General features: G+C 44.6%; 1 protein-coding gene across 1 annotated transcript in view; it reads right to left on the bottom strand.

Annotated features, from left to right (window-relative positions):
• The window catches only part of GDPD5 (glycerophosphodiester phosphodiesterase domain containing 5), a 358608-nt gene that overhangs the window by 207388 nt on the left and 127552 nt on the right, over window positions 1–23668 (bottom strand). The window contains exon 2 of the mRNA XM_033950424.1: window positions 10904–11078. Coding sequence (XP_033806315.1) covers window positions 10904–11020 — 117 coding nt within the window. The 5' untranslated portion in view covers window positions 11021–11078. The remainder of the gene's footprint in view (window positions 1–10903; window positions 11079–23668) is intronic.

Below are 23668 nucleotides of genomic sequence, written 5' to 3'. Positions count from 1 at the left end.
CTCTAGTTTACCATTTGCTTCCATCTCCCCCTCTCTAACAGACTCTATTTCCTCCTGGACATACAGGGCAATGCCTCCCCCTTTTTGCCCAATCCTATCTCTTCTGTATAGTTTATATCCTTGCAATGCCGTGTCCCATTCATTTTCTTCATTCCACCATGTTTCTGTTATTCCTATGATATCCAGTTGTTTACTCCTTGCTAGTTCTTCCAGTTCGCCCATTTTGTTTCTTAAGCTTCTGGCATTTGTGTACATACATTTAAGATCTGTTCGTGGTAATTTCCTGGATTTAGTGGTCCTCACATCCCTTTTTGTATTCATTTGATCTTTTTCATTTTCATTGCCTCCTGTAGTTTCTTCTTGTTCTTCCTCTATATCTGTGTGATTGTTTGAAGTTACCTCTTCAGGATATCCTGGTGTCCGGGCCATCGACTGGTTGTCGACTGTCGGCTCTCCCCTGATCAAATTTACTTTTAGTGAAGATGAGCTTGGCTGCGGCATTCTGAATCCGCTGAAGTCTCTGAAGGTTTTTCTTAATTAGGCTTAAGTAGGTAGAGTTGCAGTAGTCTAATCTGGAAAGGATGATGGATTGGACAAGGAGGGTAAAATGGTTTTGATGGAAGCAGGATCTAATTTTTCTCAGCATATGAAGGCTGAAAAAGCATTTTTTTTAACCAAGGATTGGAGGTGGTCGTTGAAGGACAATGTGGAATCAATGATGACACCCAGAACATTGCTCGAGAACTCAAGATGCAGAGTGGAGCCAGAGGGTAGTGGGATGGAGGTGGGTAGTTGGTCTAGTTTTGGGCCGAGCCAAAGAAGTCTTGTTTTGGACTCGTTTAGCTTCATTTGCACAGTGTGGGCCCAAGATTGTAGGTTCATTATACAAGAGGATATGTTTTTAGACAGGTTGGTGAGGTTCGAATCGGTTTCGAGGAGGACGAGGATGTCATCAGCATAAGTGTAAATTGTTTCAAGGGGGGATAGATGGAGGAGTTTTAGGGAGGACATATAGATGTTGAAAAGGATAGGAGATAGGGGAGAGCCTTGCGGGACTCCACAATTCGGTTTCCAGGGGGAGGATGAGGTGCCATTCATGTTGACAGTATAAGAACGAGAGCGGAGGAATTTTGAGAACCAGTCTAGAACTGTGGAGTTAATGCCTATCTCAGAGAGTTGGTAAACAAGAATATCATGATGGACAACGTCGAAGGCAGCGGAAAGGTCAAATTGTAGGAGACGGCAAACATGTTTCGAGAGTGAAGCTGATGAACCTTTGAGATCAGGGAGGACAGTAGGGATTCGGTGCTGAAGTTGGGACAAAAGCCATATTGATAGGGTTGGAGAATAGAGAATCTCTCTAAGTATGAAGAGAGTTGGGTTGAAATGATGGACTCTAGCATCTTGGTTAGGAGAGGGATATTTGCAATTGGGCGATAGCTGGATGGTATGGAGGGGTCAAGGTCAGTTCACAGACACCCAGGAGGGAACACAACAAAATATATATAGTCCAAAAACACACAGGAGGGAAGTTAGACTGATGAGAAAAAGACAGGAAGGAAGTTAGGCTGATAAAACTATGATTTCAGCACACAACCTGAGGAAAATTAAACAGGGTTGGCATTTTACAAACACACATGAGGGAAGTTACACTTATAAAAGCACGATTTCAAGACACAACCTGGGCAGTTCACAACCATACAGGAGAGAGGTTAGATTGATAAAGGCACGATTTTGAGACATAATTAACAATTCTTCCCTGAGCGAAGCTCGGTCTTCCAGGTACTAAATAGATAAACATTCATATAGGTACATCCATACTTGCTATACTCCCTTCCTCCCAATGGAATCCAAAATCAATTTAGCATTCATCTACCACGCTTCCTCCTCTCCTGCATGATGCAACCCCCTCCCTCTTTAATGACAGGCTCATAGATAAATGGAGGTGGGAGAGAACAGGATATTAAAAAAAATCAATGGAGGAGTCATTTGGGAGCTAGCCGAAATACAAGAGGCTACTGTTAAGAGAACAGAGCCCAGCAAAAGAAGGGACCTAGTCTAGATTCTAGTATCATTTCTCCTTGTTGGAGAAGGAGGATTGCCAGTGATCTGCTACACAGGGCTCCTGAGAGCCTCTTATTCTTAGTTTTTGAAGAAAACAAAGAGCACAAAGGGTAAGCACAAAGAAAGGGAAGCATTTACACTGGAATAGTTGCTGGACAAAACAATGCCCAGGGCATGAGCTGCTTTCAGTGCCCCTCCCCTTTTGGTTTGGCACGCAGTTCAGCTCAAAAGGGCAGTGTGACACTGGGCAAGACCGGAGGGCTAGGACTTCGATAGGAAGGCAGGACTTAAATGGGAAACCAAGGTGGCAAGGGAGCCCCTTCTGATGATTCAGACAGGTCTTGACCTGTTTTGGGCCGCCGCGGGAGCGGACTGCTGGGCGAGATGGACCTGTGGTCTGACCTGGCGGAGGCACTGCTTATGTTCTTATGTCACCATGGGCAAGCAAGCAGGACAACGGCCCTGGCCACCAAGCCTAAGGGAGAGGATGCCACCCGGCGCTTTGAGTCAGTCTGTGGATCTATGAACAGGAGAATCTGTCGCTTCTATCTCTACAGCATCACCAAAATTCGCCCCTTCCTTTAAGCACACTACCCGGACCCTTGTCCATACTCTCGTAACATCACGCTTAGATTATCGCAATCTACTTCTAACAGGTCTCCCGCAGTGTTGCCTCTCCCCTATACAATTGGTGCAAAGCTCTGCTGCGCGACTCATCTTAAGAACATAAGAAGTTGCCTCCACTGGGTCAGACCAGAGGTCCATCTCGCCCAGCGGTCCGCTCCCGCGGCGGCCCATCAGGTCCGCGACCTGTGAAGTAGTTCCTGACCATTTTTATAACCTACCTCTACTTCTATCTGTACCCCTCAATCCCCTTAACCTTTAGGAACCTATCTTCTACCAACCTCGCTACGCTCATGTCACCCCTCTCCTTAAATCACTACACTGGCTCCCTATCCGCCATCGCATACAGTTCAAGCTCCTATTGCTGACCTACAAGTGTGTTCATTCTGCTGCCCCTCTCCTTATACACCGCTTCTCTCTCCTTATACACCTCCCAAACAACTCCATTTCTCAGATCAGCCGCTCTTAGATGTACCCGTCTCCTCCACTGCCAATTCCAGACTTCGCTCCTTTCAGCTAGCTACCTCCTAGATCTGGAATAAATTACCTGAGTTTGTCCGCCAAGCCCCTTCCCTTCCCTTGTTTAAAAGCAGACTGAAAACCCACCTTTTTGATATAGCCTTCAATCCATAGCCTTTCTCCCCACCAGCCCAGTGAGCAGATTAACCGTTCCCCTTAACTGTATCCACGACATCCTGTTTGTCTTGTCTGTTTAGACTAGGGGTAGGCAACTCCAGTCCTCGAGGGCCGGAATCCAGTTGGGTTTTCAGGATTTTCCCAATGAATATGCATTGAAAGCAGGGCATGTAAATAGATCTCATGCATATTCATTGGGGAAATCCTGAAAACCCGACTGGATTCCGGCCCTTGAGGACCGGAGTTGCCCACCCCTGATTTAGACTGTAAGCTCTTTCCAGCAGGGACTATCTTCTTTGTGACTCTGCACAGGGCTGTGTCCGTCTGGTAGCGCTATAGAAATAATTCGTAGTAGTGGGAAGAGTTTCAGTCTTTCAGATTGTGATGTCATAATGCCTCATTCCACCAATAAGAGCCAACCTCATCAGTGATGTCACAATGGTTTGATTGTCCTGTATTCCCCTCTGCCCTCCAACCCAGCCCACAGATTAACTATTCCCCTTAACTGTATCCATGACATCCTGTTTGTCTGTCTTGTCTGTTTAGATTGTAAGCTCTTTGGAGCAAGGACTGTCTTCTTTGTGACTCTGTACAGCGCTGCGTGCGTCTGGTAGTGCTATAGAAATAATTCATAGTAGTGTGAAGAGTTTCAGTCTTTCAGATTGTGATGTCATAATGCCTCATTCCACCAATAAGAGCCAACCTCATCAGTGATGTCACAATGGCTTGATTGCCCTGACATACTGTTTGTCTGTCTTGTCTGTTTAGATTGTAAGCTCTTCGGAGCAAGGACTGTCTTCTTTGTGACTCTGTACGTCTGGTAGCGCTATAGAAATAATAGCAGTAGTAAGAGTAACAAAGCAACCTTTGCCTTGCTGCAGCCCTGGCCTCAATCATTATATGTCACCATTGTCCATCTGGAACTAGATTATAAACTCCTGAGCAGGGGCTGGTCATTGCTGCATACCTTACACTGCTACACAGATGTTTTGCAATATTTGAGAGGCATATGGTATCCTCAAGTCGCTCCGTTCAAATCGCTGAGAAGCGTTCAGCCGAGACAAAATATAGAGCTTAACACGTGAAGATAAAAATGAAGCAATCACTCGCTGAAATCAATAGCACTAATGTTTATTTCTGGAACCAAAAATAATGTAATGTAATTTATTTCTTATATATCGCTAAATCCGTTAAGTTTGAAGCGGTTTACAGAGAAATATACATTAAAGGATACAATAAAAATAAGATAAATAAAAAATAGGAGCTTTGAAATTCCCTTACTGTCTCGAAGGCTCACAATCTAATTAAAGTACCTAAGAACAAACAAATTAGCAAATAATAGAGAGGAAAATAAAGATAGAGGAAAAAATGAGATATGAAGCATCCTAGCAAGAATACATTGAACTCTCAATACCATACTGTTAAAAACAAAATGTACATTCCAAAATAATAATGTAATGGAAAGAAACTAATTAAAATAGAAAATAATTTTTTTTAAGAATTAAATCAAATATAGAAATGTAAAAATAAACATAAACTTTAGAAGTGAGGAAAAAGAAAAGGTAGAGGAAGGCATATGAATAGAATGGAATGAGAAACAGTTAAACAATAGAATTCTAAGGAAATTTAAATGAAAACTAAACAAATAGATAAAAAGAAATCAATAGAATATGCATAATAGAATAAAAATCAGGAAGGACTTAATTTCATTTCCATCAATCATCAAATGTCATCATCCCTAGTGCTTTAGCTGGGCAACCGCCATCATCGACCTCTGCACATCAGCCATGGGTCCACTTTTTCAAAGCAGAGAGAAGCATCTCTCGATTTTCCGGAATACTGTCCATTACACTCAACAGCTCTCAGATCTTCCAGCTTCAATTCTCCGCTCCTTGGTCTGGACAATGCAGCTCACTCAACCAGTCCTCACCCTTGATGGTACCGTCCCTCACAACAGTAATCCAAGTCGACTGCGGGACGTCAGGCGCGGTAAGACTCCCGTCCTGCTGATGTCGCATTGCCAGTAGGAAATCCGAATCTGCATCACTGCAGGGAGTTAGAGTCCACGCCAATCACCTCAGACAGGTGTCAGGTCAAAATCGCGCCGGGACAAAGGCGCACGCAGACAATTGAGCGCAGCGCGGAGGCACGCGCCGCAGAAAATTACTGTTTTTAGGGCTCCGATGGGGGTTTTTGTTGGGGAGCCCCCCTAGTTTACTTAATAGAGATCGCGCCGTGTTGTGGGGGCGTTGTGGGGGGTTTGGGGGGTTGTAACCCTCTACATTTTACTGAAAACCTCACTTTTTCCCTGTTTTTAGGGAAAAAGTTAAGTTTACAGTAAAATGTGGAGGGTTACAACCCCCCAAACCCCCCACAATGCCGGCGCGATCTCTATTAAGTAAACTGGGGGGGCTCCCCAACAAAACCCCCCGTTGGAGCCCCTAAAAACTGTAATTTTCTTTGGCGCGCGCCTTCGTCTTGCGCTCAGTTGTCGGCGCGCGCCTTTGTCTTTCGCGGGGTTGTCTATGAACCCCTCAGACATGGCGCTTCCGCCTCGACAACCGCCTCCATTCGGCGACTCAGTCATCCTCCGTCGACCTCGGCAACACTCCCCCTCCAACTCACCATCAGCCCTACTCGCCATGGAGCGGTCGCCAGGCACAGCTCAGGATCGCCAAAGGTGCAGGAATGCCAGGTGAGAACGAGGCCTTTCTGACAGACCAAGAATAACGGTCAAATCAGAACTGTCAGATCAGAGTCCACAAATGAAATCCCAACCAGTATAAAAATCACAGAAGATTAAAAAAATAACACAAATAAAAATAACAATTAAATAAATAAACAAAAAACAGCAGGAAAAACCAAAAAGAAAAAGAAATAAAAGAGAACAAAGGGAGACAGCACAAATGGTGACTTAATCGGCTGCCATCTTATTAGAATAAGGAAATTTTTTTTTTTAAAAACCCACCTCAGGTCACATTACAGGAAGCGCGAGGATAGATATAGATTATTGAGGTGGAAACGCTGCACGGATAATTATCCGAAGAACACAGGCAGTACCTAGAAAACGCAAACGCACCAATCGATGACCGACACGCGTAGCTCCCTTACATCTTCCTATGTAAAGACCGAAGCAAAGAACTCAATCAGTCTCTCGGCTCTGGCCTTGTCCTCGAGTGCCCCCTCGTAGTCTGTGATGATCTAATGCGCCAACTGATTCCTTCAAAGGTTTCCTGCTTCTAAGGGCTCCTTTTACTAAGGTGCGTTAGCGTTTTTAGCGCACGCAGGATATTACCACGCGCTACATGGCTAGAACTAACGCCAGCTCTATGCTGGCATTAAGGTCTAGCGCGCACTATTCCGCACGGTAATGCCCTAACGCAGCAAAAGGAGCCCTAAATGTACCTGAAAAAGGGTTTGTTTTTTTTAAAATGAGTTTCTGCTTCTGTGGTAGACTTCTTTCGCCTTCCTTATCACTTATCTTGGATCCTTTTCCCATTTATTGAAAGATGTTCTTTTGGCTCCAATAGCCTCTTACACCTCATCTTTTAACCATGCTGTCTGTCAATTTGCTTTCTTTCTGCTCCCTTTTTTTAAATACACAGAATACCTCTGGTCCAGATGCTTAGCCACAGGTGGGCCTAGCCCACCTAGTTTGGGCTTAGGTCCATCCACCCAAGAGCCACAGATCACAAACTTCCCAGCCTATGCAGCCTCTCTCTTTCCCTTCCATCCCACTCCATCCCCCGCAGCCTCTGTCTTCCTCTTCAAGGCACCGGTAGCGGGTTCTGCATGTTGCTGGTGGCTAACCCAGAAGCCTTCCCTCTGACACATTTTCAATTTGCGTCAGAGGGAAGGCTTCCGGGTCAGCTGCCAGAAGCATATAAGAACCACTGCCAGTAGCCTGAAGAGGAAGACAAAGGCTGCACAGGCTGAAGGAGGGTGGGAAGGGAGGGAAAGAGAGAGGCTGCATGGGCTGGGATGGGTAGAAAAGGAGGGAAAGAGAGAAGCTGCACGGGTTGGGGGTTGGCAAGGGAGGGAAAGAGAGAGGCTGCACAAGCTGGGGAGGTTGGCAAGGGAGGGAAAGAGAGAGGCTGCATGGGCTGGGATGGGTAGGAAGGGAGGGAAAGAGAGAAGTTGCACAGGTTGGGGGTTTGCAAGGGAGGGAAAGAGAGGCTGAACGGGCTGTGGGGTGACAATGGAGAAAAAGAAAGAGAGGCCCAACGACTTTGACACAGGCCTGCCCCAAATTGGCAGTCTGGCTACACCGCTGATCTAGTCTGGCTTTCTAAGACTTTTTTTTCTTAATATCTACAGCCTCATTTGAACTCCATCTTTGCAACTGCTCCTTTTAGGTTGCTTTTTTCGTTTCTACCACTTTGTTCAATTTGTCCCAGGTGCCCTTTTTATTTAAAATTTGTATACTGTACAAGACCTATATGGTTTGCATAAACACATACATGAGATTGGACATTACATCTCTGTTCACTACAAAAAACCAAACCACTTTGCTCTTCAAAATCATCTCATACAATTCAAAGAAATTTCGCTCATCAAGGCATTTGCAGGTTCTTACGCGTCCAGATGATCTCATCATAGGAAAGCATTTACGAACAAAACCTAGCCTAATTGCACATACGCGCAGAACTCCTGGCAAAGCTTTCCAAAGCTTTGCACCCCCTGACAACACTGTCACCAATCCGAGAGTGAGAAATCACCATCCTACTACCCAAACCCAGTTTCATGCAGCCGGTTTCCTTATGGCCTCTTTTACAAAGCCGCACTAGTGGCTGCCACGCGGCAACAGCCCCGAAGCCCTTTAAATCTCTATGGGCTTCGGGGCCATTAGTGCAGCGCAGCCACTAGTGCGGCTTTGTAAAAGAGGCTGCTAGTGTCTTTACTGCACTTATTAACTCATTTTGATCACATGGATCCAACACTACCACCTCCCATAGCGAGTCCTTCATTCCACTAAGGATTAGATCTACACTTCCCCCTCCGTTATTCGCGATTTTTGACCAGAAAATTTTTTTTCATTTTTCAGGCTATTTTTTGCCCTGTAAGTCCCCCCACACACACACTTTAAGCCATACCTGGTGGTCTAGTGGGTTTTCAGGCAGGAGCGATCTTCCCACGCTCCTGCCCCGTGCAGATCGCTCACAGGAAATGGCTCGAGAGACTACGAGAGCTCAAGGCAGCCATTTCTGGAGGCCGCATTACCGTAAGGATGTGCTGAGACTGGAGTCAGTCCAGAGAATGGCTACCTGGATGGTCTCAGGACTCAAGGATCTCCCGTACGAGGAATGGCTGGATAAGTTGCAGCTGTACTCACTCGAGGAACGCAGAGAGAGGGGTGACATGATCGAGACATTCAAGTATCTCACGGGCCGCATCGAGGTGGAAGAAGATATCTTCTTTTTCAAGGGTCCTGCGGCAACAAGGGGGCATCCGTGGAAAATCAGGGGCAGGAAACTGCAAGGGGACACCAGGAAATTCTTTTTCACTGAAAGGGTGGTTGATCGCTGGAATAGTCTTCCACTTCAGGTGATTGAGGCCAGCAGCGTGCCTGATTTTAAGGCCAAATGGGATAGACACGTGGGATCTATTCACAGAGAAAGGTAGGGGAGGGTCATTGGGGTGGGCAGACTAGATGGGCCGTGGCCCTTATCTGCCGTCTATTTCTATGTTTCTATGATCTGCACGGGGCAGGAGCATGGGAAGATCGCTCCTGCCTGAAAACCCGTTAGACCACCAGGTAAGGCTTAAGGGGGGGGGCTTACAGGGCTAAAAATAGCTGGGGGAAGTGGGGGTTAGGGGCAGAACCGGCCCAAATATTATTTGCGGTTTTTCCATATTCTCGGGCCGGCTCTGCCCCTAACCTATCTCTTTGACAAATTTCTCTGACCCCCCCACCTCAACCTGATGTACTTCCAATACACTTCCAGATACACCTGACTAAACTTAACAAGCCAATGTAAATTTGAAAGTTTGCTGTAATGTCGCTGTCTGTATACAGTCTCTTCCCTTGTAAACCACTTAGAACTGTTTGTGATATGTCGGTATATAAAAATAAAGTTATTATTATTATTATTAACCCCCGCGAATACGGAGGGGGAAGTGTACAATACTTACCTCTCTTGTCAATCGGTTCCTGAACCAGCTGCTTCATGAAACAATCAGTTTTAAATCTGTTTCTTGGCAAGTTTTAAGTTTTATTAAAATTTGTTATACTGTACTGCCTAATCAGAATTCTAGGCGGTTTACAAAGGTTAAAAAAACATACAAAGGTAAATCCATCCATAAAAACACAGAAAATTAAACATAGACAATGTCATTAAAACCCCTCAGATTATACAAAATACTTTGATACACAAAATACAACGAGGCAACAGACACAACGGGCTAAGGGGAAGAACTACAATTTATATTGAAAAGAAGAAGGAAAGAACGTACTTTACTGTTGATTAGTTCCAGTTTCTGATTGTCTTAATTTTAATTTATTTTTTTATTTTTACTCTATGTAAAATGCATAGATGATTTGCCAATGTGGTACAGTACACCCCTGCGAATTCACAGTTCACGAATCGTGGACTCAGTCTTTCATGGTATTTTCCGACTGCCTCGTCCGGGAACTAAAGTCAGGCTACACCAATCAGAAGCTGCTTTTGACACGTGTCATTCTCTACTTGACATGTCACGTCCAATTTAGTATTGCCTCCGACACCCAGATTTTCAATTAACCGCATCACAAAATCAAAACTCAAAATGAAAACTCAGAAAGCCAAAGGACAGACTTCTAAAACAAAATTGCATTTTCCTCCCCAACTTCGGAGAACACTTTCAAATGTAAGCGAACACAAGTTATTCTGCCGTTGTATCGGGCGATGGTGCGCCCGCATCTGGAATACTGCGTCCAATATTGGTCGCCGTACCTTAAGAAGGATATGGCGATACTCGAGAGGGTTCAGAGGAGAGCGACACGCTTGATAAAAGGGATGGAAAACCTCTCATACGCTGAGAGATTGGAGAAACTGGGTCTCTTTTCCCTGGAGAAGAGGAGACTTAGAGGGGATATGATAGAGACTTACAAGATCATGAAGAGCATAGAGAGAGTAGAGAGGGACAGATTCTTCAAACTTTCAGAAAATAAAAAAAACAAGAGGGCATTTGGAAAAGTTGAAAGGGGACCGATTCGAAACGAACGCTAGGAAGTTCTTCTTTACCCAACGTGTGGTGGACACCTGGAATGCGCTTCCAGAGAATGTAATAGGGCAGAGTACGGTACTGGGATTTAAGAAAGGATTGGACGGTTTCCTGCTGGAAAAGAGGATAGAGGGGTATAAATAGAGGATTTCTGCACAGGTCCTGGACCTGTTGGGCCGCCGCGTGAGCGGACTGCTGGGCATGATGGACCTCAGGTCTGACCCAGCAGAGGCATTGCTTATGTTCTTATGTTCTTATTTAAATAACGTAAAAATGTAGCAGAACCCCTGGCCACCCACAAAAGGGTCCAGAGGCAGCATGCAAAAACACTTTGAAACTAACTACAGGCAGCTAAACTTGCAGACGATCTACGAACCTTTGTTGTGTCGTCATGTGACCGCTGATACCGTTTCCAGCGGCAGCCATAAATTCCCGTCAGGCATGACAAGCATAATTGGGGCTCATAGTACTGCAACGGCTGGTGCTTTACCATACTCTCGCCAGCTCCTCAGCATCTGGTTATCAACAATCCATCGGGTCTCGTGGCGCCCCTGAAGAAAACGAGAGACAGAGGTGCATAAACACGGCAACTTTCAACGCAACTGAAAACACAAAAGGCAAAAAAAAAAAATTAAAAAAGCAGCAGAAACTAGTTCAAATATTGACGGCCTCAGTGAGTCGATCCTTACACGCCGTGAATGGCGATTTTTAAAGTCTGGACATCCCAATTCCTCACTGCAATCTGGACAGCATTTTTCTCCAAGTACTGGTGTCATTCACATCACTGTTGTTTAACTCTTTGAGTGGATTGATATTATAGAGTGCCTAATAGGATTGTGATTCACATCACTGGCCACAAAAAAGGGGTCTTTTACTAAGGGGTCCTTTTACAAAGGCGCGTTAAACCGCCTGCCGCGCTAGTACCCGACGCCTCCATTGACGAGGCGTTAGGATTTTAGGCTGCCGCGGGGGTTAGCGCGTGATGAAATGTCCGAGGCGCTAACCCCCGTAGCGCGCCTCGATAAAAGGAGCCCGAAGGCGCGCTAATCAATTTAACGCCCGCTAAAGATGAGCGCCCCCCCCCATTATTTTCTATGGGTGCGTTAGAATTTAGCGCGTGCTAAATCGGATAGCGCGCCGTAGGCCCTCTTTCACAAAGGCGCGCTAAGCGTTTTGGAGCAGATTTAGCGCGCGCTACGTCGACGCATGCACTAACCGCTAACGCGTCCATAGGATAACATGCACACCTTTGTAAAAGAGGGGGGTTAGTAAAAGACCCCTAAAGTAAGGACGCAGTTTTTCTGTTCTCCACCCATGCCCTGCCCTTGTACTGTCCCAGTGCTAACCAGAACGTACCAGAGCAGTCTGCAATGGTTTCCAGTGGCACTATCCATTCGAATGAGTGGCCTCAGTCAGCGCACTTAGCTGCGTAACAGGCAGGGCCATTGTTTATTTAGTTATGTCTTTATTAGGCTCAATTTGACGCCGTTTTAAAGGAATTCGCTCAAGGCGGGGAAGAGCAAAAATAAGTCAAACATAAGCGGCAGACAATTAAAGCAGTCAAAAAAAAAATATTACGATTACAATAGTGTGCATAGTATGTTACATTATAATGTCACACTTAGGGCCTCTTCTATCAAACTGCGCTAGCAGTTTTTATCACAGTGAGCCGCACTGAAAGGCCCGCGCCGCTCCCGACGCTCATAGAGTTCCTATGAGCGTCGGGAGCCGCGCGGACCATTCAGCGCGGCTCCCTGCGCTAAAAACTGCTAGCGCAGTTTGACAGAAGAGGCCCTAAATTTCTGGCAACAACGTACATGATATGATAATTCACCAATACGTCAGACATTAGCGCTGAACTGAAATATGAATAATCTACTTTTTTTTAGGATACTCAGAACGCCAGTCACGCAATTGGCTCAGCGGAGCAGCAAACCTCATTGATCCTTAAACAAAGTGTGATTTTTTTTTCATCTTATCCTTTCAATTTTATCAAAATTATTTACTTATTCAATTTTTTTTTTTCAGTTCAAAATATTTTTATTGATTTTATAGGTATAAAATAAACAACAATAGGCTTCCGAGAAAGCCCAGCAAGAAAAAGAAGTGACAGAAAATAAGTAAAATTATTAATAATGTTAAAAAATTGAATAAGTAAATAATATTAATAAAACTGAAAGAAAAAGATGAAAAATAAATCACACCAAGGTATATTTCAAAGCACTTATCTCCTCTATTCCAGAACTGCGACGGGCCAGGATTGTCGTGGACATAGGAACTCAGTCAGCGTCAGGAGCAGTGCGGGCCATTCAGCGCAGCTCCCCGTGCTAGAAACTGCTAGCGCAGTTTTGTTAAAGGAGGTCTTACACTTTGAAAATGATTCCCATTATGTTTAAGGATCAATAAGGAGTGCTGCTGACACACTGAGCCAATTGTTTGAGTGGATCCTAATAAGAGACATTACAATGTCAACACAATGCGCAATAAAACATTTTCATAGGCAGGACAGGGCGTAAGCAAAGAAGGAACATTCGAAAAGAAGAGACGGAGTGACAGAGGTTAGAAAATAAGGGATTAATTTGAAGAAGGTTGCACATCCCCTCTGCTCTTCAATGTTTACATGGCCTCATGGGTGCACAACTATCCCAGCTGGGGCTAAAACTATTTAGCTACGCTGATGACTTCACGATAATTATCCCATTCAATACCTCTATCTCAGAAGTCACCCCCAAAGCAACAGAGGTACTACATCGGATGGAGCAATGGATGACTGAGTTCAGACTAAAGCTAAACCCAGAGAAAACAAAAATTTTTTATAGCATCGCCACACCCACTCGACACTAAAGCATCACTGTGCATCAATAACCTTAGTCATCCCATTCAACCCACTATGAAGATATTGGGAGTAACACTGGACCAGAGTCTGACCATGAAAGACCAGGTAGACTCCTTGATTAGAAAGATCTTTCTCACCCTCTGGAAGCTTCGGTCCATTAAAGCTTATTTTGATGTCCCATCATTTCGAATTCTGGTACAATCCCTTATACTGAGTCAACTTGACTATTGTGACATCGCCTACTTGGCACTCTCCCAGAAGAATATGCGGCGATTGCAACTGGTACAAAATGGCTATTTTGTGGACTGCACACCTTCCTATCGATTTCTACACTGGCTGCCGATGGAGGCACCTGTGAAATTCAAGTTTGGTTGTTTTTGCTTCACGGTACTTTACGGGTTAGCCCCTAAATACATAAGAGACCTTTTCTCTTTCACAACCAACAGATATAGGAGAAGCTCACATCTGAACTTTGTTTCTCCGCCGGTTAGAGGTTGTAAATTTAAAAGTCATCACCCACATCTTTTTTTCACATCAAGCAGCATTATGGGGTAAAGACCTGGAACAACTGCTCGTGCCTAATAATAATAATAATAATAATAACAGCTGATATACCGTGAAGTTCTATGCGGTTTACAAAAGATTAAGCAAAGGTACAAATTGACTGACTTCAAGAGGGGAAGAAGAAAAAGAAGTAATTAGACAGGAAATTCATTGTTGAGGAGAAAAGTGATCAAAAGGACAGTAGGTCGCTATTGAGAGGAAAGAGATAAGTGGATCAGTTGTCAAGATGTTTTTAGACGTTTCCTAAATTCCTCATAAGTAGAGGGTGAAAGTAATTGTTTTAGGTCTTTACCCCATGATGCCGCTTGGTGTGAGAGAAGGAATTCATGCCTACTACTTATAGGGAATTCAGGAAACGCCTAAAAACATACCTGTTCCTGAAATACTTAAGTAACTGACCTATACAATCTTAGTCCTCAACAAATGATCTTTAGAACTGTTATTCACTAACTCTGAACTTTGTTTATTCCACTCGATCTGTAATACCTTTTAATCATTGTAAACCGCATAGAACTTCACGGTCCTGCGGTATATAAACTGTTATTATTATTATTATTATTATGAGGTCAGACTGATGCTGGAAAATTATCTCATCTAGGGTAGGCGTGGCCATTGTTAGCTAGGAGGGGCCGCTGAGAAGTTCTCAGCCCAACCAACAAAGGGATGTACACTTAGGGCTCTTTTTACTAAGCTGCGTTGGGGCTCTTAACGCGCGGAATAGCGCACGCTACAATGCTGTGCGCGCTAGCCCCTACCGCCTCCTTTTTGAGCAGGCGGTAGATTTTCGGCTAGTGCGCGCTATAGCATTGAGCTGGCGTTAGTTCTAGCCATGTAGCGTGGGGTTAGCGCGGGCTAATCTGCTGCGTGCGCTAAAAACGCTAGCGCACCTTAGTAAAAGGAGCCCTTAGTCCGGCGATTTTCCGCTTTTTTTTTTTTCATTCCATCAGAAAAATATGGAACGAACAAAGTGGAAAATCGCTGGACTAAGGGGCCAGATTCTCTAAGCTCCGACACCACGGTGCATAAATAGGTGGGAGCGACTCTTGTTTTACTGGCGATTCTCAGCACAATAGTGTGCGAATTATATGCGTGCTGTGTGTGTGAAGAATCACCAGTAAAGGGGGGAAGAAACTGTGCCTGGCACTTGCTCAGAAAAGCAATCACTAGCACAGCTCAACTCCTCCTGCCTGCTGCTTGAGCCAACCCGGCTCCCTCTGACATCACTTCCGGGCTGTAGGGCCAGGAAGTGACGTCAGAGGGAAAGCCGGTGCGAGCAGCAGAGTGGAGAAGCCACACTCGCACTGGCAAAAATTTTAAGAGGTACGGTGTGGGAAGGGAGGTGCAGAAGAGCGGGTGGGGGGGGGGAAGAGGGCGGACAGGAAGGCGGGAGGGGGTGTCACCACCCCAGGCACCTCCAACTCTCACTACACCGCTGGTTGTGACCCGCGATGACCTTGGTTGCCCATCCCTGGCTGAGGTAGAGTCACTGAGTCCTAACTTATTTAGGAACGCTCCTTCAATCGGAGATTGTGAACCCAATCCATGGGGCACACCTGGCCAGTCAGGTTTTGACGATCCTTACACGAATATGCATGAGATAGAATTTCATAAAATGGAAGTAATGCGCACAAATTTATCTCATGCATATTCATTATGGGTTTTCCAGTTATTTGTTGGATAAATTTGCGCTCTTTAAAGTAGAACGTGCGCCGCGGATTACTTCGATGTTTGCATTTCCTTCAGTGCCTGGCCGGCTGCCTAGATAAGAATTTTTTATTTTTTACATCGAATGACTGCATTCCAGGCAGCCAGTCAGGATTGGTGCAGTGGTTAAAGCTACAGCCTCAGCACAATGACGTTGTGGGTTCAAATCCCATGCTGCTCCTTGCGACCCTGGGCAAGTTACTTAATCCCCCCATTGCCCTAGGAACATTAGGTAGAGTGTGAGCCCACAGGGATAGATAGGGAAAAATGCTTCAGTACCTGAATAAATTCATGTAAACCGTTCTGAGCTCCCCAGGGAGAACAGTATAGAAAATTGAGTAAATAAATAGTGTGAAAGATTTCAGCCTCTGATAACCAGAGCTGGGATTGTGATGTCATAATGCCTCATTCCACCAATAAGAGCCAACCTCATCAGTGATGTCACAATGGCTCCATTGTCCTACCCATGGCTCCCTTTTACTACATTTTTATTTCTAGAGTGACACAGTGGTTAAAGCTACAGCCTCAGTACCCTGAAGTTGTGGCTTCAAACCCAGACTGCTCCTTTTGACCCTGGGCAGGTCAATTGATCTTTAGGTTAAAAAACTGGGAACGCCTAACTCCCTACTACCAAAAACTCCACTGGCTGCCCCTCGAAGCGAGAGTGGTGTTCAAATTTGCCTGTCTCTGTTTCAAATCCATTCTAGGTTCGGCCCCCATGTACTTGGTTCCCCCACTTCAACCTATAATGTCCGTCCAGACCCACACGCAGAGTCCATCTATTCAACCACCCAACACGAAAGGCCTGCCTTTACAAAAAATACCTGAACAGAGCACTTGCCTTCCAAGCAGGTTAACTGAACGATTGGTTGGGTAACATTATCACGCACTCCTCTTCCTCCCTAAGTTTCAGAAAACTTGTAAAAATAAGCTTGTTCAACCAATTTGTAACCGAGTCCTCTTAAGCCCTACCTCTCCATCTCCCACCGAATTGTTCCCAAGATCTCTCATGCCTCACCTCTGTATCATGCTCTCCTGTATTCTGTTGATCTTACATTGTACCTATATTCGCTGATTGTCCAGCTCTTTTTTGTTGTAAACCGCCCTGAACTACCACGGCTTTGGCGGTATATAAGAATAAAATTATTATTATTATTATTATTAATCCCCTCCATTGCTCCAGGTACTTTAGACAGGTGGTGAGCCTGCTGGGAAAAGGGTATAGAAAATGTAATAAGTAAAATCAAAATAAATCCGAGTTACGTATCTTGTTTGCTTCCTCAGGCTCCTATTTGCATTTCTGAAATTCTGTAATTCGCTGTTTTGTACAGTCCCTTGCTTATGTAAACCACATCGATCTGGAAGGTTTTGCGGCCTATATATGTACTGTCATGTAATCTGAGTGTGTCTCAAGGACTGAGTTGAGAATATGTTTAAATGATTTTTATTATTCCAGCAGTAAGAAGCAAATACAAACAGTAGTGCCATTCAGGAAATAACATTTTCAACAATATAATCAGTTCCCCTCCCCTCCCCTCCCCAAGAATCCATGGCCAGTCCAACAGCTGAGAGTGGGAATAAAATCTTAAAGATTCAAAAGTCTACTGCGAGCACGCGGTGTGAGGTCCCGCCAGAAGTGCTCCCACACCTGACAAAATTTGCGACCCGGGCCAAGAGTCAAGTCTCCCACCATGCGTCTCTCCAGTGTTGCGTGCGCTATCATGAGGGATCTCCATTGTGCATAGGACGAGGGATCACGGGAGAGCCAGTGGGTGAGGATGGCTTTTTTCCCCATCAAAAGGGCTCTGGAGACAAATGCTGACATTCCCCTGGGTTTGGGCGGGGCTACATTATAAAATCCAAATAACGCCCTCGGTTGCGGAACTGAGTTGAGAATATAAATGGACATATTTTGGACAGAGTTGACCTATTGGGCCAAAGTGTAGCCATTGACTAGACCTGATTTTTTTTAAAGAAACAGCACAGATGCCGCCCACTTAACTGCTTTTGAATACTGAACAAAGAGTGACCCAACTAATCAGTGGACCTTCTATCTGTACAGCACATTCCATAGCACTCCCAATTTGTACACATCCATCACTCTGTTTGCATGAAGGGATGGTAACGATTGGAAACAAGTGCGCTGTATCATGGCAGCCCAAACATTGTGTTTCAGAAAGAAAGCGCCAGAGCTCAGACCTAACCGCCCGACGTTCCACAAGGAACAAAAGGAGAATCTCAGACTAGCTCGACGAAGCACTTTTCCTAGCTGCACTCCCACCCCGTCAAGAGATAAGCTCAACAGCTAAAGTCAGATACACCCTAGTATCCTGGAGTCACCTCATTCCAGTAACTTCTCATAAGTAAATCAGGTAATATTGATTAGATGCTGAAAACAAAAGCAAGATGACTACAGAGCATGATTCATTTCTCACTGTGCAATGTGCATCAACTGATGAGAAACGTAATTTAAAAAAGCCGATTCTCTGACTTAAGTTTCAAGGCAAGCAACGTATATGGTTAAGGAGCATGAAATGTGCTGAAGAGAGGGCGCTTTGTCGCTTTCAGGCTGAGATCTTTCCGCTGACCATTTATATAATACGGAATTAAACTGTTTCATCAACATCCAGGAAGAGAAAGCCAACCAGTAAAAGGAACCAAAGTTTTATCCCATCACTGATTGGCCAGCAGGGGCCTTTACTGTATCTGCCACCTTTAGAAATCCATCGCTTAACAATCTGATAATTGATCAAATCAAATTTTAAATAATAATAAACTTTTTAATAATAATCCTCTCCCACCTTTGCAGCGCGTTCAATGCACGATGGATGCAAACCATCCACGTCACAGCACACAGAGCAATGCAACCCACGCCAAAAGGCCAGCCCTACATCGAGCCACCTTTACGTCTATCACTGAGCAACTCTTGTCACATGACATATAATTCACATCTCCATAAAGCTAAGGTTTATTTCAAACGACATGGAGAACTTTGTCAGCGACACAGGAGCTGTGTGTCGCCTGTGAAGAGAATGTCTCATTTTCTAGGTCAAGTACAGTTTTGGGAATAGTCATAAGAACATAAGAAATGCCGCTGCTGGGTCAGACCGGTGGTCCATCGTGCCCAGCAGTCCGCTCACGCGGTGGCCCTCTGGTCAAAGACCAGCGCCCTAACTGAGACTAGCCCTACTTGCGTACGTTCTGGTTCAGCAGGAACCTGTCTAACTTTGTCTTGAATCCCTAGAGGGTGTTTTCCCCTATAACAGCCTCCGGAAGAGCGTTCCAGTTTTCCACCACTCTCTGGGTGAAGAAGAACTTCCTCACATTTGTACAGAATCTATCCCCTTTCAACTTTAGAGAGTGCCCTCTCGTTCTCCCTACCTTGGAGAGGGTGAACAACCTGTCCTTATCTACCAAGTCTATCCCCTTCAGTACCTTGAATGTTTCGATCATGTCCCCTCTCAATCTCCTCTGTTCGAGGGAGAAGAGGCCCAGTTTCTCTAATCTTTCGCTGTACGGCAGCTCCTCCAATTAATGCACTAATAAAAAAATGTTTAATGTGCCATTAACAAGAAAATGGGACACGTTTTATTAGAGCTCTTGCAAACAGGCTCTTCACACGTTATACGAGTTCTTAAAACCATAAATTGTGCGGGTGTGTGTATGAATATGTAGATTCACATACTCGTAGACAGACAGATACACAGACACCCTTTAATACAAGACAATTAATTATTATGTAGATCATCACATACAAAGGGCGTCATCTGCTAATGGTTTTAATGCAGCCTTCTCCCCCAAACATTAGAAGTCGTAAAGGCATACACACACTGCCTTGATGCTGAAGGCACAAGTTTCAAGTTTATTAGTGTATTTGATTAATCGCCTATTAAAATTACTAAGCGATGTACAAAATCAATAAAGAGCAATAAAAAGAAACTAACAATATACATAGTGGTTACATATTATACATACATGAGTCGGGAGGAAAAAAGGTTAAAAGTTACAATTTTTAAATTTTTCAGTAGAAATAAAGGAAAATACAAAAGGAGGGGGTGTTTAAAACCATAACATTATTAAAAGCATATCCAAAAAGTATAAAAAAATTTCAATTATTAAAAGCGTCATTAAATAAATAAGCCTTTAATAATTTTTTTAATGTAGAGCTATCTTTTTCAATTCTAATGTAATGTGGTAGGGCGTTCCACCATTGAGGTCCCATCACAGTGAACATGTCTGATCTACGTGTTCCAATAATTTTTAGAGACGGTACAGTAAGTAACTTTTGTCCAGATGAGCGAAGTGGTCATTGTGTATTGTGTGGAATTAAGTATCTAGATATAAATAAAGGTTCATTTGATACTCCCATTCCCTGTAGCGACTTACTTCCTATTTGTCAGAAGAGATGTTTACACTAGAGAATGACACAGGGACAAATTTTGTCCCTATCTCCATCGCTCTCCTATCCCCCGTTCTGAGCTCTTTGGAGAGGATGGGATATAAATCTAAATAAATAAATAAATAACAACCTCCCCCACCTTTTTACAAAACTGCGGAAGCATTTTTTTAGCACTGGCCAGCGCACTGAAAGCTCTGCGCTGCTTCCGACACTCACAAAGTTCCTATGAGCGTCAGGAGCAGTGCAGAGCATTCAGAGCGCCGGCCTGCGCTAAAAAACCACTTTCCTGGTTTTGTAAAAAGGGGAGTAAAATATGTCACAAAGTGAAATCACTATATGTAGCATAGGACACTCTCAGCCAAGCAGAGTATCTAAGAACATAAGAATGGCCCTACTGGGTCAGACCAATGGTCCATCAAGCCCAGTAGCCCATTCTCACGGTGGCCAATCCAGGTCAAAACCCAAAGAGTAGCAACATTCCAGCATCTCAAAGAATAGCAAGATTCCGGAACCCCAATAAGAGCAACTTTCCAGAGCTGAGATTGTGATGTCATAATGCCTCAGAGCCAACCTCAGCAGTGATGTCACAATGGCTTGATTGCCCTATACTTGGCAAACGTAAGAGCATAAGAATAGCCATTCTGGGTCAGATCAATGGTCCATCAAGCCCAGTAGCCCATCCTCAAGGTGGCCAATCCAGGTCCCTAGTACCTGACCAACATTCCATGCTACCGATCCAGCTGTAGTCAAGATACATAGGGGAATTACCTCTTCCTCCTTCTTTCCCCTGGGCCCTGGTTAAATAAAGACCTTTGGGGTCAATGAGGACCTCACTACCAAAGTAAAGAAGATGATGAAGTGAGACTAAATGGAATCTTCCATATGTATGAATAAACCCTCTTCTGAGTGAACCCTACATAGAAGGAGGCAACATCTATTTCTCTGTTGTTCAAATTGAAAGGGTCGATGTCTTCATCCTTTACCCTTAATGCCACCTCCTTATTGATGTAATGCAAAAATCTTACTTTTATTCATTTGATATACAAGTAAACTTCAATAAAAGATTGTCACTGTTAGCTTAGGGCTTGTATATCAAATGAATAACAGTAAGATTTTTGCATAACATCAATAAGGAGGTGGCATTAAGGGTAAAGGATGAAGACATCAACCCTTTCAATTTGATCAGAGAAATAGATGTTGCCTCCTTCTATGTAGGGTTCACTCAGAAGTGGGTGAACGAGGGCATCTCACGAGTGTGGCTAATTTTAGCCTACTTTTCAATGGATAACCTAGTTAACATGTCAACACTAGCTCCATTTGTTGGGGTTAACAGACGTCTGGGAAAACCCGACATGTCCTCTTTTTAGAGGACCGTCTGGGTGCCCGGATGGACTTTCCAAAACCAGGTTTTGGAAAGCCCCAACCACTAGCCGTGTCTGGAGGGCCTCCGACCATGTGTGGATGATGTCACACGCATCTGAGCATGCTTGGAGGCCCTCCAGACTTGGCCCAGAAGGTTGAAGAAGAAAGACGAGGCATTGTGGGGGTGGGGCTGGGGGGGGGGCGTGACAGGGCATGGCCAGAGGTGGAGCTGGGTGGGACTGGAGGTGGAACAAGGTGGGGGGGCTGAGGGCGGATTGGGGCGGGGCCTTGTGGCCGGGTTTCTACATCCAGAAATCTGGTAACCCTATCAATTGCAAGCGGTACACCGACAAATCCGCGTACAATTATGCCCCGACAATTACACGCAAGGACAAGTGCGCGCACATTGGCGCCCCCGTCAATTGCAGCCCGTGACTGAATCTGCCATATGTGGATATCTGGAAGGCCCTGATTTACTCAGACTCCTCAGGCCCCCTCCCTTGGGAGGGACTTGAGGCGCCTTAACGTTATGTAATAATCTTCCTAACCTGAATGTATTGCTATTCTTACCATATATGTAAACTTGATATGTAAACTTGTTATGTACCTGACATGTAAACTTCCTGGAAATGTCCAGTTTTCTTCTAATTTGTAATCCGCTTAGAACCGCAAGGCACAGGCGGAATAGAAATCTCTAATGTAATGTAATGTAATATCCACTTATGAAAAGGGTTCCCATAATCACGTAGTAAACCTTACCCTAACACTAGATAGGAAGTGAATATTTTAAGTGCCATGGGGGGGAGAGGAGTCCCCCCCCACTCTCCCCCTCAAAAAGACAAAACAGAATCCACCGTTGGGGCGCATTTGCTCCCATTCAGCGCACGCATCTATGCGCGCAATTGTCAGAGCGCATTTTTCAGGACAGATGGTATGTAAACTTAAATAGGGAATACAGTACTCCCCCGATATTCGCGGGGGTTCCGTTCCAGGAACTTCCGCGAATGTTGAAAAACTGCGAATATGTTTTTTAGCAGGGGGGGACAGGAGAGGGCAGCCGGAGTGCCGGCGAGTGAAGAAAATCACTCGTGATATGCTCCGACCGCCTCTTCCTGTACTAAAGTCGGGCCTCACCAATCAGGAGCTGCCCTCTCATTCGTGGTAGAAAAATACCACGAATGACTGGGACCGCGAATCGCAGACTGCAAATTTGCATCATAGAACATGGTTCTCTTTTCATCTTAGGACTCAATATTTAAAGGGGTTAATGAGATTCCCCAGTCATTAGTAGCAATATAGAAGCTTCCAATAAATGGTAAACATCCCAATCCTGCAGCCTGATTCCCTACCCCCGATTAACCTTGATATCATTTCCCCAGCTGGATGAGCTGACACCACTTTCCATCTCTCCCTCCTTCTGCAACAAAGAAATACCCTTGTGTTTGCCCCAAAATATGTCTACATTGTGGTCATAGAAAAAGGAGGCTCAATTGTTTGAGGGGCTTTAGACAGTTTTGAAGGTGAAATTCCACAAGTAAAGATAGGGTTGTCAAAAGAGGACACCTGGCCCCCTCCTCTTCAGCTCAGGACCGCGTGCACAGATGTTGGCGCAATGACATCACATGCATGCCAGGTTTTGGAAATTCCTACGGGCACCCAGACAGTCCTCTAAAAAGAGAACAAGTTTGGGTTCTCCTGGATTTCGGGTAACCCTAGGTAAGGCGCCCATGGATTCTACAGCTATTTGACAATCACAGTTGCTCTTTGTAAGTCTAACTGCACCTCTGATAGTACCCTGCTAGCCCCTACTGCTCAGCAGGGACTTTTCCCATACTAGGGTTACCAGATTTTCCAAACGGAAAATCAGGACCTCCTAGACCAGTGGTCTCAAACTCGCGGCCCAGGGGCCACATGCGGCCCGCCAGGTACTATTTTGAGGCCCTTGGTTTGTTTATCATAATCATAAAAGTAAAATAAAACAGTTTCTTGATCTTATGTCTCTTTAGCTATAAATTACAATATTATTATTAAGACTTAGCCAAAAGGAAAGATTTATAAACTATAAAGAGTTTTACCTCATGCAGAATTGTCATTTCTTTAATAAGACATTAACTATTTTTTTTTTCTGCGGCCCTCCAAGTACCTACAAATCCAAAATGTGGCCCTGCAAAGGGTTTGAAACATAGAAACATAGAATATGACGGCAGAAAAGGGCTGTAGCCCATCAAGTCTGCCCACGCTAATGACCCACCCCCAGACTTCACCCGGCTAGAGAT

The sequence above is a fragment of the Geotrypetes seraphini genome, chromosome 6 (genome assembly GCF_902459505.1).
Source record: "Geotrypetes seraphini chromosome 6, aGeoSer1.1, whole genome shotgun sequence".
NCBI lineage: Eukaryota > Metazoa > Chordata > Amphibia > Gymnophiona > Dermophiidae > Geotrypetes > Geotrypetes seraphini.
The sequence above is the reverse complement of the archived record's forward strand: the minus strand, read 5'-3'. Positions and strand labels throughout refer to the sequence as shown.